General features: G+C 37.6%; 3 protein-coding genes across 4 annotated transcripts; all 3 read right to left on the bottom strand.

The window, feature by feature from the left end:
• Positions 1 to 222: 222 nt before the first annotated feature.
• Positions 223 to 2,661, bottom strand: LOC149735201 (uncharacterized). Its single transcript, XM_089879398.1, has 2 exons — positions 2,232 to 2,661; positions 223 to 2,073 (listed from the first exon to the last, which is right to left on the bottom strand). The coding sequence occupies exon 2, from the start codon at positions 1,699 to 1,701 to the stop codon at positions 274 to 276; it is 1,428 nt and encodes a 475-aa protein (XP_089735524.1). The 5' UTR covers positions 1,702 to 2,073; positions 2,232 to 2,661; the 3' UTR covers positions 223 to 273.
• A 445-nt stretch (positions 2,662 to 3,106) lies between these two features.
• LOC149735200 (CCR4-NOT transcription complex subunit 6-like) lies at positions 3,107 to 13,478 on the bottom strand. 2 transcript variants are annotated; one of them, XM_089879381.1, is made up of 13 exons: positions 13,316 to 13,478; positions 12,269 to 12,385; positions 11,277 to 11,463; positions 7,796 to 7,965; positions 7,455 to 7,579; positions 7,123 to 7,224; positions 6,715 to 6,869; positions 6,311 to 6,465; positions 5,920 to 5,998; positions 5,512 to 5,675; positions 5,106 to 5,227; positions 4,794 to 4,892; positions 3,107 to 4,532 (listed from the first exon to the last, which is right to left on the bottom strand). In XM_089879381.1, exons 2-13 carry the CDS (start codon positions 12,381 to 12,383, stop codon positions 4,119 to 4,121), a joined length of 1,887 nt encoding a protein of 628 aa, XP_089735507.1. In that variant the 5' UTR covers positions 12,384 to 12,385; positions 13,316 to 13,478; the 3' UTR covers positions 3,107 to 4,118. The 2 variants fall into 2 exon arrangements, with proteins under 2 accessions (XP_089735507.1, XP_089735506.1); XM_089879380.1 differs by having other exon boundaries at positions 12,269 to 12,398; positions 13,316 to 13,473.
• Positions 13,479 to 13,827: 349 nt separating this feature from the next.
• On the bottom strand, positions 13,828 to 17,255 carry LOC149735199 (non-selective voltage-gated ion channel VDAC2-like). The gene is made up of 8 exons (XM_089879414.1): positions 17,079 to 17,255; positions 16,863 to 16,912; positions 16,351 to 16,556; positions 15,711 to 15,821; positions 15,240 to 15,356; positions 14,663 to 14,813; positions 14,338 to 14,395; positions 13,828 to 14,066 (listed from the first exon to the last, which is right to left on the bottom strand). The coding sequence occupies exons 1-8, from the start codon at positions 17,143 to 17,145 to the stop codon at positions 13,975 to 13,977; spliced, it is 852 nt and encodes a 283-aa protein (XP_089735540.1). The 5' UTR covers positions 17,146 to 17,255; the 3' UTR covers positions 13,828 to 13,974.
• Positions 17,256 to 17,571: the final 316 nt, after the last annotated feature.

Raw genomic sequence — 17,571 nt, 5'->3', positions numbered from 1 at the left:
AATTCGACACGTTGCACGGTCTTGCCATGTTGCATCTTCCTCGGCAACTTTTCTGTAGGCAAGAAAAACAAAGACCTTCTTTCCGTACAATATTTAGTCGCTCATCAACTGACTTGTTCGCAAACAGTTTGCAGTTGTTAATTCTATGCTGTCCTTCACACAACAGACATGTATATTGATTAACGTTACCGTATCTCGGCGGTTGCATCGGCCTTTCCACTGCAGATACCGACGACACATGTGTTGACACTCTAGAATCTCTCTGCGGCGGCTTCACGTTGCTCCTTTGCCACCCTTGTTTCTTCGTACCCAACGTTCGACAGAACATCGTACTCTCCATCGTTGCTTCAAACTTAACCAACTCCACCAGATGTTGAAACTGGGGTTGCTCTCCCTCAGTTCACGATCACCGGCGATTCGACTCCACTTGTTTTGTATCTGTGGAGGTAAACGCTTGACTATGCTTACCAAATGCTCGAAGTTATTTATCTCCGACAAATAACCCATATGCGACAACGTAATTAGACACTCTTCCATGTCTTGAGCTGTCCTCTGTAGCCCCTCGACGTCTCCATCTCTCAAGAATGGACCTTGAGTTAACTTCTCCACATACGACCGAACGATCACGAACGAACGACCATACCTCTCGTGTAGAATCTGTCGGGCTTTCCGATATCCCGCTGTTGATTCCATCACAGAACAAAATGAAATACTGCGCTGTGCTTCTCCGGTACAGTATTGTATCAAATAGTTTAATCTTGCAGCATCGCTGTTCACACGACTTGCGATGTGCTCCTCGAAGACTTTTTGAAACCTCATGTAATCTACTGGATCACCAGAAAAACGTCTCAGTTCCGGTTTAGGCAGATCCATATAATCCTTTAACATCGTAGCTACATGCGCGAGATCACTGACCTGTTGTCTTTCACCATAAAATGTCTCTCCTCCTGGTTCATAGCTACTCTTCTGTTTTGCTGTTTGAGCAGGTAATTCCTCCTTCTTCAACTTCCGCTCCGTTGACGTCAACGGATCCAGGTAACTCCTATCTGGAACTTCATACCTTCTGTCTGAGTAATACAGGGTGTTCGTCTCTGGTTTATAAACCGGCGAAACTTCTGTCAGGTCTTCTGGCCTTTGCCGCGGCACGATACCAATTGCGGACCTTGTTTCCCATCTATCTTTAACATCAGCTGCCTGTATCTCATGTTCAATCTTCAATAGTTCCATCTTTCGCTTCAGAGCCAACTCCTCTGCTTCAGCTTTCTGCAGCTCTATCATCTGCTTCTTCTTCAGCAATGCCATCTCTCTTCTTACCCGACCTACTGCGCTACCTTGAGAACATCCACTTGATGCACAAGATAGCCCATCTACTGCTTCATCAGAAACATTAGATTTGACATTTCTTTTGTCTCTTCTTTCGACGCCCCGAATCCATGTATCCACACGATTCATGAATCCATCTAGGTCGACATCGACTCGATCTCTTTCTTGCGCTGCTTTCCTTTTTTCTTTACGCTTATTGAGCTTATTCACATACTCGCAATGTATGTGTTTGTACTCTTCATAAATTGTTTGTACATGCTTAACGTTCTTCTTTAACTTCATCACATTTTTCGACTCTGACATCAACGCATCTGCTTCTTTATACAGATCGTACAAGTCGAACACCATATCATCTAACATTGTTTTTGTAATCATCATGTCCACTCTAGTTTTTCAACAACAAATTGAGGCTTGGCGCACGAAGCACTCAAAGTTGAAAAACTATCTTCTTTCTTCTTAACAACCAAATGAGGCTTGGCGCACGAAGCACTCACGGTTGTGAACTTTCTTCTCAACTACAAATGGGTCTTGGCGCACGAAGAACCCAATTTGAGAATTTTCTTCTCAACAGCAACAAAGTTGAGAACTTTCATGTAGCAGTCGGGATTTGCTATGTGCAAACCACGCAGCCTGATATGCACCGACCCTACACTAGGTCACTAGGACTTCCGCACTTAAGCGAACGCGACGCCTCACAATGCCTTCTTCCGGTTCTCCCAATAAACACACGAATTGCAAAGCGACGGTTCTCTGTTAAATGAATGAAATGAATGAATATCACTTAACAGAAGAGGTGAAACTAATAAGGTAGTACGGTATATAAACAGTTCACATAGGAAAACAACATTAGCACCAAATTAGGCTTAATTAACACGTTTGAGGTAACCAATGAATAATAGTACACGTACCAACTTGTTAGGCGATCAGGCGGAATGAAATCCACAATAATGATTACACAATGTCCAAACAAGCAATGTACTTTAACTTAAATCACTGTAAATAGCATCACAATAATCACTTTTATATAAAGAGGTAAACTTAATTAGTACATCACTAATACTGCACATAAAAACTACTTAATTGCTTCAGCTTATGGCTAGTACGTGGCTATAACGCAATACTGTCAAATACGGTTTCCTAATATCCAGACATTACTGATAACACAACGTGGTTCATAACAAAGAACTGCCCACGTGACTGGGTAACCATGACGATAAGCATAAAATGGATACGAGTAAGGATGATGCATGCAGCGTAACTAAATGACGTATGAATGACGTGAAGAATGGATGAAAGTATAATAACTCGCTGTAACAATAGGTGAGGTCTTTTTTCCAAAACATAGGATTTTAGGTTTTTTACCACTAATGTACAATAGGGTGGGGGAATATGGGACACCTTTTCATTCATTTTCTCGTCCCATTTGGTAGTAAACAAAGAACATTCAAAGAATTATAAAACCATATATCCTCACGACTTCCACAGATTGTTGTTAATTGTTTAAAACGTGATTAGAATATTTGGATTTGTGCTAAAGGTGTCCCATCTTCCCCCACCCTACTATAATAACGTATACGTATTGTAAATATGAACGAGACCTTCCGACGTATTTGTTTGCGAGAACCGACGTTTAACTCTGGTAAGGAAGATCTTTTTCACACTTACAATACCGACCACTGCAAGAACTGTATAATAGACAACTACACCTGATCGCTACCTTGACATAATCAACTCACACTCGCTATTATGACGTCATAACCACAATTACGCCACCCAGCGGTAGTTATGTGCAGCAAGACATTTTATTTGGGGAGGTGCTAAAAATGGTAAAATGCATCATCATTATTATGACGTAACGATGACACATCAAACAAAGTGACGTCACCACAAAACAACGACGTCATCAAACACACACCATTATGACGTCATCATGACATCACAATCCAGTACAAACCAGAGCAAAAATCATAGTTCGAGAAGAAGCAGCAAAGTTGGGACCAATGTTGAGGCATAACTGTGTATACAAGGCACTTTGGACGACACCTTGCCACAACAAAGTATATGGAGCACCTTAGTGGTTGCCACGACGACGTAACAATCACAGTGAACATTATGATGTCACAAACAAAATCCAATTCTGGCGTTAAAATTTAACTTTTCGTAAAATTGTTAAAAAAAAGTTTTAAAATCGGGTTTTGGCACACCGGGAAATACCCGGGGAGGAGGGGGAAGTCCCGTAATAAGTGAACTATAATTTTCGCTCAGGTCATTGCACTGGGTAGCATTTAACAAACGATAAAAAAACAAAAAATTCAGAATTTCCAGTGAAATGTTGTTTCTATGTGGACGTAAAAACGGTGTAAAAAATTCCAGCGTAACTCGGCTGGATTGCAACTAACAACGATGTTAAAAATGAAAATTTTGTGAAATTTCTAAATTTTGTAAAAATCCTGTTAGATGCAATCTCTCCGAGTGACGTAAAAAATGATACAACTTGAATCATGTTATTTTGATGCCGGGATAAAACACGAAAGTGCAAGTTACTTCATTATCATTTGAATTGGCTGGAAGTGCTCGAGTAATAAAATTTAAAACCAAATTGTGTTTATGATGTCATAGGGGGAACTGTCGCGTAACAATGGAATGGAAGTTTCACGATTTGTGATGTCACAATAGTGATAATGATTCTCAAAGGGGAAGTCTCAGTCAATAATACGGCAAAATAATAATCAAAAAGTTGGAAAGTCCCTTAGTGGGTAAGTCCCTTTTCACCCAGGGGAAAGTCCCAGGGGAAACTACCTTCGTCCGTTCATCCCGATTAACCCCAACCCCATGCCCCCCATTTGACCCCCGCCCCCGTTAGGTAGGTTGATGGGGCTGTGGGTGATCGAGTTGGCTGACCCCGGTCGATTACCCCCGTTGTTTGGGGGGTAGCGGGGTTGCTGTGGGGGTTGGGGGGGTGTGGGGTGGGTGAACAACTGCGAGTATGGTTGGGGGTGATTGTAGTTGTTGTTAGGGGGGTTGTTCGACTTCTGGTGGCCGGGGGGGAAGAGTTGGAACTCGGTGATGACGGGAATATGATCGGATGGTACGTGGGGGTGAGGACAACCAACGATGTTGTTTTGTTTAAACCATTCAGGGTCGATACCTCCCAATACACCGAGACATTTCATCTGCGTGCGCGAGTAGAAAATGTAATCGATGATTCCCTGTGGAAATATGTTGTATGTATGCAAGTGTGTACTATATATTCATATATGGGTAAACACATGCTTGTGTATATTATATGGGGTTAGTTGGGTCAAACCATGTTTAATCGACAGCTTTTACAACAAAAGTGATGAAAGGGAGAAGTTAAATGTGTGGATTATAAATAAATCTAGTTGATATTAATAACACAGATAGGAATGTTTCAACTAAAAGATGAAACGCGATAAAGTTGTGAACATTGTAAACATAATATTAAATACCTTGAACTCATATGTGTTGTTTGAATATTGTAGCAGGTGGAAGTTGGTGTCGTCGTAACATGAGTTTAAACGGAACGGGTGAGTCACTGATTTCGGGTCCTGAAGGAGGGGGGGTTAGTGTTGTTGAGTGTTTATATTTGTGTGGTGTTATAACATGAGTGTTGTTTCATACACTTTGTAGGTGATTGTTTTAGGTTTGGCAGACAATTTAAAATATCCATTACAATGGCGACGGGCCTTGAAACTAAAGGCGAGAACCCGAACCCTGCACATGACAAACCAACAATGGTTCAATTATGACATCACAAGTACCTGCATTGTCCCGTTTGATCGTAGTCCGAGTCCAAACGTACTGAGACACTTGCTGTATTTGATTTCTTTGAAGTCGCAATGTGTGGATGAGACTTTGCCGTTACGGAGAAATTCAACAACGCCTGTTTGTAATATGTATGTTATAATATATTTATGTTGGTGTATAGGGTTTGGTTTAATAATTATAACATTATATATATTTATATTAACCATACTTTAACTTGCCAATATATTTTATCATATTCTTAATGTTTTGCAAAAATATCTTAAAAGGAGCTGACAAAATTTAAATTTAAGTTTAACTGGTTTCACACCTTATTCAACAAACACACAGTTACAGTGGTGGCTCACTACTGCCACCACATGGATGGTTTCCACACACCACATCAACCACACGATGACTCACCAGAGTCAGGTAATGAGTTAAAGTCCCCACACAACACGAGTGGCATCTTATGGCAGTCGGACGATTGAGTCGTTCGACCTCCCGGCCGGAAACTCTGGTTGGCTTCGTCACAAATCCGTTTCACCTCGTGGCATAACATCACTGTTTGTATCAGTTTGACGTCGCTGGGGGATGATGGGGGGTTAGATAACTTATAACATGCCACTAGAAATATTATTTGACAAGAAACCATTATTATTTCGTCATAAACATTATCTCTACCCCCAAAATGTGGTTTAAGCTGACGACAGTCCAACCTTAAACTCAATGTTAAGAAAATTCAAACCGACAATCCTGCGACGGGGATTTTATCGTCAAGTGTGTAATGCATCTAAAATACTTTGACCCGCATATAAATATACACCTCACCTGAACTCTGGATCCCAATGCATATGAGCGTTAACAGCAAGTATATGTTGCTTGGGTGACTCGGACGAACCACGGAAGCCTACCAAGAAGAAGGAATATTTAAATAAATTTTATATATTATGTTGTGATGGTTTACCATGATATGGGGGCTAGATCTTTTTTTTCAAAAGTATATTTCGGTGGTTGTTGGGTACCGTAGTTATCCACCATATCTATACTCATAGACATCATATATATTTTTGTGTTCAATGGCCCATTACCCCAACACCCAGGGTGCCGCATGAACCTCACCTAATGTTAAAGCTTGTTGCTTCCCCGAAGGTAGATGACAAGGGCAATATTGGATGGTACACACACTACACACACATCCAACACAATATATACAACCCACCTGAATTATCATACAACCCATCGTTAGTTTCCAACAACGCAGCTATCCCGATATTATCCTTGGTCATCACTCGGTTCAACATATCTTCCGAACCCTCGTTGTTCTGCATGGCCACCTGGTTGAACTCCACCAGATGTTCCTTTACCAACGATAACCTGCGGGTGGTTGGGGTTTACATGGAGAAACAATATTGCGTGTCAGCACTAGTTGCAACCTAGTGCCAATGCTATAAAAAGATGAATTTATTGAAACAATGTTTCCACTTCTGCCACAACCTTACTAAACAGACTAACAATTTATATGAAATATAACAACAGTTCAGGTAAAAGAAACAACTTTTTTTTTCTTTTTTCTGTAGAACTTCCTCCCTACTCGCCCACCCCACCTAGTGACCACCAACTTACTTCTGCGTCCTCCAGAAGATGGCGCAACCATCCACGTGCTGTTTATCTTCATCCGCCATGTGTTTGGCACGAGACTTGGGGTTGAAAATCCCGTCGTAACCTTGTAGTTTTAACTCGGGGAGGAAGAAGTTGTGATATTCGCAGGTTTCTACTTCCTGTGTATGGGGTTATGTTATGTATGGTGGGGTAACTAGGGTTTGTATAAATATGACAAACACTTAGAGTTCTTATAAAACAAACATAATATGTATACTACACTGTTGCCACGAGGTATATGATAAGTTTAAAAGGAACTTAAAAGACCGATGTTTTGCTTGCTGTACAACGAGTAATCGTTAGGGTTAAGTGTCCAAGCACACATACAACACACACCGATACCCAGGTGCTCAACACTACACAACACATCACCTGCAGTGCAAGAATATCAGCGCTGTAGTACGTGATCTCGCGTAAGATGATCTTCCTCCTGTATTCCCAACTAAGCGCCCATGGTGGACAATAACCATACAACTGTAATGTAAACATCATATAATATCATCCATACAACTGGAACATATAGGCGTAAATAGGGGGGAGGACAAAGGGCATGTTACCCCCATGTTTAAAGGGGCGACATCATAAGTATTAAAACCCCCAGGTATATTAGGGGTCCCTGGGTGACATGGGTAACTGTATGAACAAGGTCACCCAAGGTATGTAACAATAAGTATTATATGTTGATTATGACATCACAAACTCACCTGTCTGGTGGCATATTTATCACACAATACATTGTATGACATCACAGAGAAGATGGCCATCGGTTGGCAACGATCGGGGTTGGCTGTGTGGATCCAATCTCGCTCAGGGGGTTCCTGGCTCGTTACTGTGGGGGGGGGTTATTTAGCGTGAAGTTTGATTAAAAACAAACAAGAGAATCATTTGGATTATGCGAACAAAACACCACTAACAAATAGGCCGGTAGTAGATCAAGTAGCATTGTTGCATATACTCAAGGGTGAGGTCTTTAGTGAGGCAACTTTAGCAGTGTTGGCCCATTACTCCCAACACCCAGGGTACAACTCCCCAACCCAACACTCACCAGCGAGATTGTCCAGCAGATAGGTCAACAACCTCGCCACCCCGTTCTTATAAAGGTTAGCGATGTCCTGTTGTAGGGGGTTACCCACTAACCCCAACATTTGTAGTTGGAATAATTTCCCGATTTCGTACGGAAGAACTCGCAAGCTGTTGTGGTTTAACATCAGTTCCCTGTGATGTCACAATGTAATGTGTGATGTCATTATAATATTTATCATGTTATATAATCATATATATATGTTGTTGCTGACGGGCGTATGAAACATATTTTCGGTAATTATTTGTTTGTTTGTGAACTTATTCCCGGAAGATCTCTTTCAGATACACCTGGCAGCAACCACATAAACATCTTATATATCAGCAACCACATAAACATCATATACACCAACAAGCACATCTACAGTGTAGTATAAAGGTTTCATAGCATTAGCTTAAACAAGCCACCTGTAAACCAACCACAATAATAACCCTGGGCTATATTTCATGCTCGGTTTCAACATCATTGTTATGTAAGTTTAAACCAACGTCTCTCAACCTTTCTAGCTTGCGGACCGGTAAAATTTCGAAATGAATTTTGCGGACCAGTGGAGCTTTAGAAACCCAAAATGTAATTATGTCCAAACCATGAACCTATGTTACGACACCGTGCTGCAAATTATGGAACTGGCGAAGTTTTTAAAAAGCTTAAAATATGATGTTTTATTTTTTAATTAAGGGACAAGACTTTAACATTTTGCAATTGAGATATAAAGTTGTAACATATTTGGCGGACCGGCAGGAAAATTGACGCGAACCGGCGGTTTAGAACCACCGGTATACAGCCAATGTTGACTTATGTTGGCTGGGGAAACTTATGTATAAATAAATTTTAACGATAATGCATTAAAGAGATGATTATTCTATTTACTCGCAAATATTGTTCAACAATTTGTTTTAAACAATAATTTCTGAGTTTTAAAAACAATTCTGTTGCAAAGTTATCAGAATTTTATATTAAATAGGGAGGTGTATTAACTAATTTCTATTTATTTACAATTTTTGTTTCAATTTTTTTATTAAACATTACTAATAATTTGTTTCAGACATTATCGAGAACAAACAACTTGTTTAATATTCACAACATAATGAACCAACAGCCAAAGTAACTCATACTTAGCCCGACAACAAACACAGCACGTACGCACCAAAGTATCAAGTAAACAACTCTATGATGTCATAATAGTAAACACTATGATGTCACAAACAACTTTCAGCATAGTTAGAAACGCGAATAACATAAGTAAGTTTTGAAACTTTGGTGTTAATAATATTTCAAACAAAAGTTCAAATTATGTCGAACATATAACGGAACTCTACAATTGAAATACCCAAACTATGAAGCAATCACAACACATATTATATTGGTTTGTTAAGACTGGAAACACAAAGCAACAAACTTGAAACACTAGGGCGCAAAGATTTGGCAATAATATTTTAAACTGAACTTAAACTGTTCGCATTTGGTTATTGTTGTCAAGTTTCGTAATTCTTAATAAAATTTGTGAATCTATGAAAAATGTTGATTGCAATCTACATGTCATCATGGCTGGTGGTTTGTTGGTAATTCTAAACAACAACAACAACAAGAAGGTTCCTTCTAAAACAGAAATTACTTAACAATGATCCATTATACCATAGAATGCCTATTATGATGTCATCAACACACATAGTTAACAAACATGGGCGTGGTGGGGGTGTGTCCCTCCCCATTAATGGAGGGCCAACACCACCTTATAAGGAGATGGAACCTGATATCCCCAGTTATTTAAATAAAGTTTATTTTACAGACGAAGAACAACGATGTCAATATAAGGATGTCCGTTTCAGGTGGTTTAGGCTGTTTAAGTACGAGTGTGTTTCTATATATATGTGCACTCTTACAGTGTTGCCAGCTTCTTTTTGCTCGACCTAATGTTGCCAGCTATGCCCCCAAAGCACTTTTCGGTGCTTCTATCTTTGAAATAAATTCAAAGCATAATGTCAAATATGATGTCATAACACACAATGTGGAAACATTATGACATCATATTCAACAATCAATAATTAAATAATTCAATTATCTTTTGTCTTACAAACAATTAATTAAGTGTGATGTCATAATTAACCATCTTTAAGAAAATAGAAATAATATAAAACATTGATTGTCGTAACAAATATTGATTGTTACGTAATAACAAATATTAATTTATATAAGATTTCTATGATTGCTAAACTAACGAGACTAACGAGACTAACGAGCTATAATTATGACATCACAAATCAACAACTATAGTAACGACGATTTGATAAAATTTCAGGGGTTACATATAACGCAAAGATATAAAATGTTTAACGTTAACTGTGACTTTGTGAGATAGTTTGTTATTTTAAGAATATTTCACAATTGAAACCCAGAGGTTGCTGCAACCCTTGCAAAATATTCAAGTTGGCTTGCATAACCTGCACCATATAATGCAGCACCAATGATTATGAAACTATAATAAACAATTATAAAAGCAAACAATAGATATTGTTATGTAACAATGGGTTTTTGGTTCAAGACATGCATTATGACATCACAATGATTTCAAACAGCTTGGTCTGTCGCGTCATAATCAACGTGATGGGAATTTAGCAAAACGTGAGAAGTTTCATAACCGTGTGGTTGTAACCATGCATGGTGTGGTTTCAAATAATTTGAGTATATATTATATTAATGTGTGGATATTGCATCAACATTATGAATGTAAAAATATTTAAATTCACGAAGCTAATTATTATTTCTCTGTGCATTTTAATAAGAATCACCAGGTGTTTGTGGCAGGTGTGGCGATCAAGCTAACGATACGTCAATTTATTTGTTATTTGAGGGAATATAAGTTTTCATTCTCCAGCACACAAGAGTCATAAAGCTGGTAATTTATACAAGTTCAAAGTCACATATGTTTTGTATTCATGTTCTATATATGTGTTGTATATTTATATAATAAAATGAAAAGGTCAAATATTTATCATGTAAACAATTATGGAGCACGGGTAAATACATATCTATGATGTCACAACTAAGTTGTTTGTCTAATAAATATAAAGCTATGACATCACAATATATAACTATGACATCACAATATATAACTTTAACATTCTATTACATATGGGATACAGCCAGAGTTGGCCGATTACCGTAACACCCGGGCTACTTATATTTATGACCAAATGTATGAACATGCTCTTAGAACAGTCGTCATAACACGTATGTATGACATCACAACCAATCAATCAATCAATCATACCAATATTATATCATATATAGATGAGGTCCTTGACCAGGGATTTAGACCAGAGTTGTCCCATTAACCCAACACCCAGGGATTTAGGCCATTACCCCACCACCTACACACCAGACCATGTACACATTATATCCCAATGAATGAAGGAAAACATCACAATACAACATGAACACCCACCTTAGTTTGATAAGGTCACCAATCTCGGCCGGCAAGCTTCGCAGTTTGTTGCACGACAAGTCCAACACGATGAGATTCTCAAGCTTACAAATATCGGGCGGAATTCGCGACAGTTGGTTGTCGTTCAGGAACAACGCTGTAAGATGACGGAGTTGCCAGATGGCTGGTGAAAGGTTGCGGATGGTTCCTAGTGAATAAGGGGGTTGTGTTAAGGGTTCCTGGTGAATAAGGGGGTTGTGTTAAGGGTTCCTGGTGAATAGGGGGTTGTGTTAAGGGTTCCTGGTGAATAGGGGGTTGTGTTAGGGGTGCCTGGTGAATAGGGGGTTGTGTTAAGGGTTCCTGGTGAATAAGGGGGTTGTGTTAAGGGTTCCTGGTGAATAAAGGGGTTGTGTTAAGGGTTCCTGGTGAATAAGGGGGTTGTGTTAAGGGTTCCTGGTGAATAAGGGGGTTGTGTTAAGGGTTCCTGGTGAATAAAGGGGTTGTGTTAAGGGTTCCTGGTGAATAAAGGGGTTGTGTTAAGGGTTCCTGGTGAATAAGGGGGTTGTGTTAAGGGTTCCTGGTGAATAAGGGGGTTGTGTTAAGGGTTCCTGGTGAATAAAGGGGTTGTGTTAAGGGTTCCTGGTGAATAAGGGGGTTGTGTTAAGGGTTCCTGGTGAATAAGGGGGTTGTGTTAAGGGTTCCTGGTGAATAAAGGGGTTGTGTTAAGGGTGGAAGGGTTAATGTTAGGGAAGGGGTGGGGGTTTGAAATGTCACCCAACTTTTGGAACAAGGTGATACAATGATGTGTTAGCACCCCAAGTTTTAGGTTTAAACAGATTTTACCCGGCTGTTAGGTGTTTGTACAAACAAACGGAAAGTTTTGGAACAACCAGAGCAATGTTTGACAATCATAAATGTAACTGTATTAAGTAGACCCTTAATGTCACCCCCTGGTTCCACATAAATATATAATATACACATGTGACCACAATATAATACACAGTCCATCCTACCAGTTATCTCCAGCTTGTCCCAATGCGACGGCTTCCCTGACTTCGCTTCCTCCTGACTCATTATAAGAGTGTTCCTTCTCCCATTCCGATGCTTCGTGTTTTCTTCTTTCGGCATTTCTAGCAGGGGAAACTTTATATAAGATGGTCCTTACATTGTATGTTAGTTGCAACTGTGCTTGGTATGGGCCATATATTAAACAACTTATACAAAACATACAAACGCAGAATTTACATTGAAAGTTATCCGGAAAATTTACTGCACCAGGCATAGTAAAAAATTTGTCTACTTCTATAATTAATATACAAATATATAACTAATATATGAATTGACAATATAAATAAACATAGCCAATTTGTTTTCACCCGCAAATAAATTGGCTAATTTAAATTTATCAACGTTGCTTTTTAGCCTGCAATTAAGTTTTTAAAAAATAATTGGTTTAAAATAAAATAATTAAAAGAACAAACACATAATTAACAACAAGTGTCTTAACACCACAAGCACCATTCAAAATACTTGGCTATAAATAAATATCATCATTAATTCAACTTTAACTTCATTAATATTTTATTTTAAACAAATAAGTTGACTTTGTTAATTAAAAAGTTGGTTAATTTTTTATTTCTTTTAAAGACTTAATTTAGAAAAGTAACTTAATTTATAAATGCTTCAATTTAAAAAAAAACACATAAATAATATAAAACATATAGTAATAAAACAACTATGCTATTACCGATATCTTTAAATTATTATATTAACGAAGCAACACGTGATGAGGCTGGAAAACCTTTATTTAAATTAACATGCGTATTCATATACAGTAAACAACTATAATATGCATACATCGAAAATAAAGTAATAAAATAAATTTATAACTAAAATAACAAATAATTAGAGCTTATTAGTCGTTAATTGTTAAACATAGTGACTGCAAGCGAGTATTTTATCCAAACCTTGCAAAATATGAACGAATTCTGCTGCAAACAAACAACTAAAGTAATTCATATTTAACGCAAATAAAAGTTGAATAAATCAAAATATTTTACCTTCATTCGAGTGTTAATATATGTAATAACAAAACTCGGTATTTTCTTAATCAATCTACCAGCAAATAAGCATTAACTGAATCAATTCTTTCTAAAACTTTTCACGATCGTCGTTTCTTTGTGGAATGGCGACAGCGACATACCCTTGTGACGTCATTGACACGCTTCGTTGGTTCCACGCAAAAAACAATTCTAAAAATATTTCGTCCCCGATTTTACAAAATCATAAACAAAACTACTTTTTTCACAACTACAAACAAACTTTCTGTCATAGAATAAATCAAAACAACTTTTTTAAACAACCTGCCTAAATGATAATCCGCATCCTTTAACAACTAGAAACATATTTCTATTTTCACTATTGTAATAGAAATCTTATAAAAATACTATTTTATATTTCTATGGACCCCTAACAAAGTTGAAACTCCCATATAATAGAAATACCATTTTAATCATATATCAGTCATACTCTTCCTTATAAAAGGAATCTCTACAGCAAGCTACGCACAAAATAGAGATATTGAATTTATTTCAAGCGACGAAACACATTTACAACGTTCGACAACAAAGTTTTGTAATTTGAACCATCGTGTTCATTGGTGCGTGAAGCTTATTGACATTATGACATCACACAATATACTATTTCTATGATTTGCTGTTTAAACTTCAAATTCGACGCCAAGACCAAGCTTGTGGCCGCCACCGTTCAAATTCTTTGCATCAACCAAACTTGATAGGGTCAGCTTCACACCTGGAGGAAGAAGGGAGTTAACTAAACATTTATAGAAAACAAAACCTGTCTGACAATTATATATATATATATAAACGTATACAAACTTATACAACACATGTTAGTTTACTATATTTTTATTAAAAACATGGTTGCAACTAGCATGTGCATGGGTGACTGCACGGAACTATTAATCACTTTAAGCTACATGGTGGTGTTATTGTTAATGTTTTATTTATGCATATTGTTACAAGTGTAATATTGTAGTATATAATGTACATTAGTTCCCCACCTTTTCTAAGTTGGTGTGAATATCCAAATCCTACTTGACCAACGTTGTTTACTTTTGCCTGAATAGAATTTATTTAATTAAATTAGATTGAATAAGGTACATGTAATTAAACTAATTAAACGTCCTTTTAAAGGAGACTGGGTTTTAAGCCAGAGTTGGCCTATTACCCCAACATTGTACATGCACGTTTTATTCTTTATGGGTGAGATCCTACAGTGAGGCATGTCATGGGTTCTGGGATTTAGACTGTAGTTGACCCATTACCAAACACCCACGCATTTTAACCAGGCCCATTACCCCAACAACTTGTATACAACAGCCTTACATTAAGCGCGGCATCAGCGTCGATGTTGTATTTAGTAGCAACGCCAAACTTGGTGTTATTCTGCCCAGCACTCCAGGATAGTTGGATACCAGTAGCAAGGTTCTTGTTGACGCTCTGGTAGATGGATCCTCCAAACTCAGAGGCGTCGTTCCTGTAAAGCGGAGCAGTTGGTACATAAGCGCTCGTTCATGGTTTTTTATTGGTGGATTTTATCACTTCATACAGAAGTTTACAAGTCTGAACATTGTTTGCTTTGCTTGTCAATAAAAAGTAACAACCAATGCAGTAAAACTTGTAATAAAAGCATGAACACTGGTTGTAACTTATAATGGGAACTAAAACATAATGGAGATAGACTAGAGTAGATAATTTATATTGCAAATTGGTGCTTGCTATAAATCAACCCCTTAAGAGTTACAAAGCACATACTTTTCTATTATACGTTTGAATGTTATTTAACCAAGTCCCTACAACACACACAAAGCTTGTATTTTACACAGACGAGGCCTTGCAGCATGTCATTGACCTATGAATTATTCCAGAGTCACCACTTAGTTACCCCCCCTTCATAACTTACATTGTGGTGAGAAGCTGGAAGTCCGCTCCATTATAACCAACAGCCACATTATTCTTGGTGAGCGCGGACTTGTTTGTATCGAATGCAAATTGGTAACCAGCCAACCAACCCTCGTATCTGTGATGTAATAATGGTTAATATGATGTCATAGTACTGATGTCATAATACTGTGTAACCAGTATGCTAGTATTCACGGTAGAATTCTAGGAACTGTTATGTTGGTTTCAAGAAAACCCGCGTTGTTGCCGTTAAATGAATAAATTAAATAGAAACAAAACATGATTGAGTCTTAATGTACAGTGAGAAAAAGTTGTAATTGTTGAATTTGTGGTTGAAAAAATACTGAAAAATTTTATAAAAAATTAATTGTTTTAATTTATGCCGAACTAAGATATTAATTAACTAATAAACATAAATTGTAATTAAATGCATATATGTAACAATGTAAATAGGGATATGCACGCCACCCACCCGAACACACAAGCCCCTTGTAAGGTTGGTCCGGCAAAGTTAAAGTCGGTATCAAGGTTACAGTTGATGTAATCTCGTTTGTATGCGGTCTTCAATGCACCGGATTTCTTACTGCGGATTATAAACAATATATGGTTAAAATAATGTGGGAGAAATTGTTTGTGATCCTCCCCTATGCAGTGAGACATCAGGGTGTATTAGGACACATATGCACAATGATAGCAGCGTGGAGCCTTGAACCCGTACCCACTGGGCGAAGGGTTAGTTGGTAACCACTTTGCTACTGTGCCGGTATATTAGTTGGTGCACATGTAACAGGGCAACAGTTAGACTGGGATCAATAATATGTTTCGACTCTTTGGGAATCAATGCTTGGTTACTTTGGATGATTACAACTTACAATCAATGGTAAAATAAATGTCATTGTGTTTGATTACATATGTTCATTGTACCCATGGAGCAATAATATGAAAGATACACTGATACATCATATTACACATTGACAAGCACAAATACCAAGTTGGGACGCAGAAAAAGGTATCACTACTTTTAATATTTGCCTGTAAATATTTGTTTTGGAACTCTGGGAATAATGTGTGTTTTTAAGCAGCTATTGCACAAACACAATTATTTAACCTACCCAGTATTGGGAGCGAACGAGGTGCACAAAGTCAACTTCATTCCAGTGGCGATTTGGTCTTCAATTGCAACTTCAGTGGATAAGTTGTTATCGGTCGTCCATTTCTCGGTAAATGTTAAACCATGTTTGGGTTGTTTATATTTTGTTTCAAGGGAACCATTGATGTTTCCCGATTCGTTGCATGAAGCACCTTTTGTTGTGAATTCCTGTAAAGGATTTTAAATTAATATAATTGTAAGAATCAAATTAGTCGTGTTATATTAGCAAAAGCTGGGGTGACATAGTTAATACACTTCTTGTTGTCAAACATGGGAAACTTCATTGAGACTCTGGTGCTAAAACATAGTCACCCTGTTTTAAAAGTTGGTGTGACAACATTAGGCATGTTGATGTATAGATATTGAACATTATGTACACCTGGTTGGTTTAACGTCACCCCTGTTTTAAACATGGGGATCATGCCACTCAGCCACACCCCATATTACACCCAAACAACCACCCAATGAACCCACCACTCCTGTGCTTGTCTTCGTCTTCAAATCAACTTTCGCGAATCCGTAACCTGTAAAAAAGTGTTGGTTATTTATAAATATCACTAATTAACTTGTGTTTAATTGAAGTTGCTGTTATTAAAGTAATAACATTTAAACTAAAGTGTAATTTATGTTAACAATATAAAAGTTATTTATATCAAACACATTATACATATTGTTGTATCTTTAACTTACCAAATCCCTTTTCGAACAAATCTTTTGCGGATTTTCCAAGGTCGGTATATTGTGGGGGGACAGGCATATTTATAATATTTCAAAAATAACAACAATTTAAAAAATACAAATTTACACAACTGACAGTAAGGTCAGGGTTGGAATCTGAAGGAAATATCAAGATTACAAACTATATATATGTAAACCATGCACCATATGGCAGATGTAAGCCACCTTTAATAATGGTACACCATATGCAACCCATGCATTATGAATGGAGTCTTGGAAAATTTAATTGAACTAATATATCATTAAATATTGACCACATTACACCCCACATTATATTTATATCATGAAAAATACGTAATATATCAAACCAAGGTTATCCTAGAATACAGATATTCTAGCGGCCTTTTTCGATACCTTCTACTGGTACCACTAACCTAAAATTTGGACACTGTACTAACTAGACCCCAGCGGTACCGATTCTAAAATAAAAACTTTAAAATTCGAA

This window comes from Ciona robusta, chromosome 6 (assembly GCF_009617815.1).
Source record: "Ciona robusta chromosome 6, ASM961781v2".
NCBI lineage: Eukaryota > Metazoa > Chordata > Ascidiacea > Phlebobranchia > Cionidae > Ciona > Ciona robusta.
This window is presented reverse-complemented; position numbering and strand designations above follow the sequence as displayed.

Excerpts from the sequence above, each read along its gene's own strand:
- LOC149735201 (XM_089879398.1), bottom strand. The coding sequence starts at position 1,701 with ATGATGATTACAAAAACAATGTTAGATGATATGGTGTTCGACTTGTAC.
- LOC149735200 (XM_089879380.1), bottom strand. Across the intron at positions 7,966-11,276 it reads GGTGACCTTATCAAACTAAG|GGAACTGATGTTAAACCACA; the intron begins GTGGGTGTTCAT and ends GTGACATCACAG. Across the intron at positions 7,580-7,795 it reads TCTGCTGGACAATCTCGCTG|TAACGAGCCAGGAACCCCCT; the intron begins GTGAGTGTTGGG and ends CCCCCCCCACAG.
- LOC149735199 (XM_089879414.1), bottom strand. The coding sequence starts at position 17,145 with ATGCCTGTCCCCCCACAATATACCGACCTTGGAAAATCCGCAAAAGAT. Across the intron at positions 16,913-17,078 it reads TTTGTTCGAAAAGGGATTTG|GTTACGGATTCGCGAAAGTT; the intron begins GTAAGTTAAAGA and ends ACTTTTTTACAG. Across the intron at positions 16,557-16,862 it reads CGAAGACAAGCACAGGAGTG|GAATTCACAACAAAAGGTGC; the intron begins GTGGGTTCATTG and ends AATCCTTTACAG.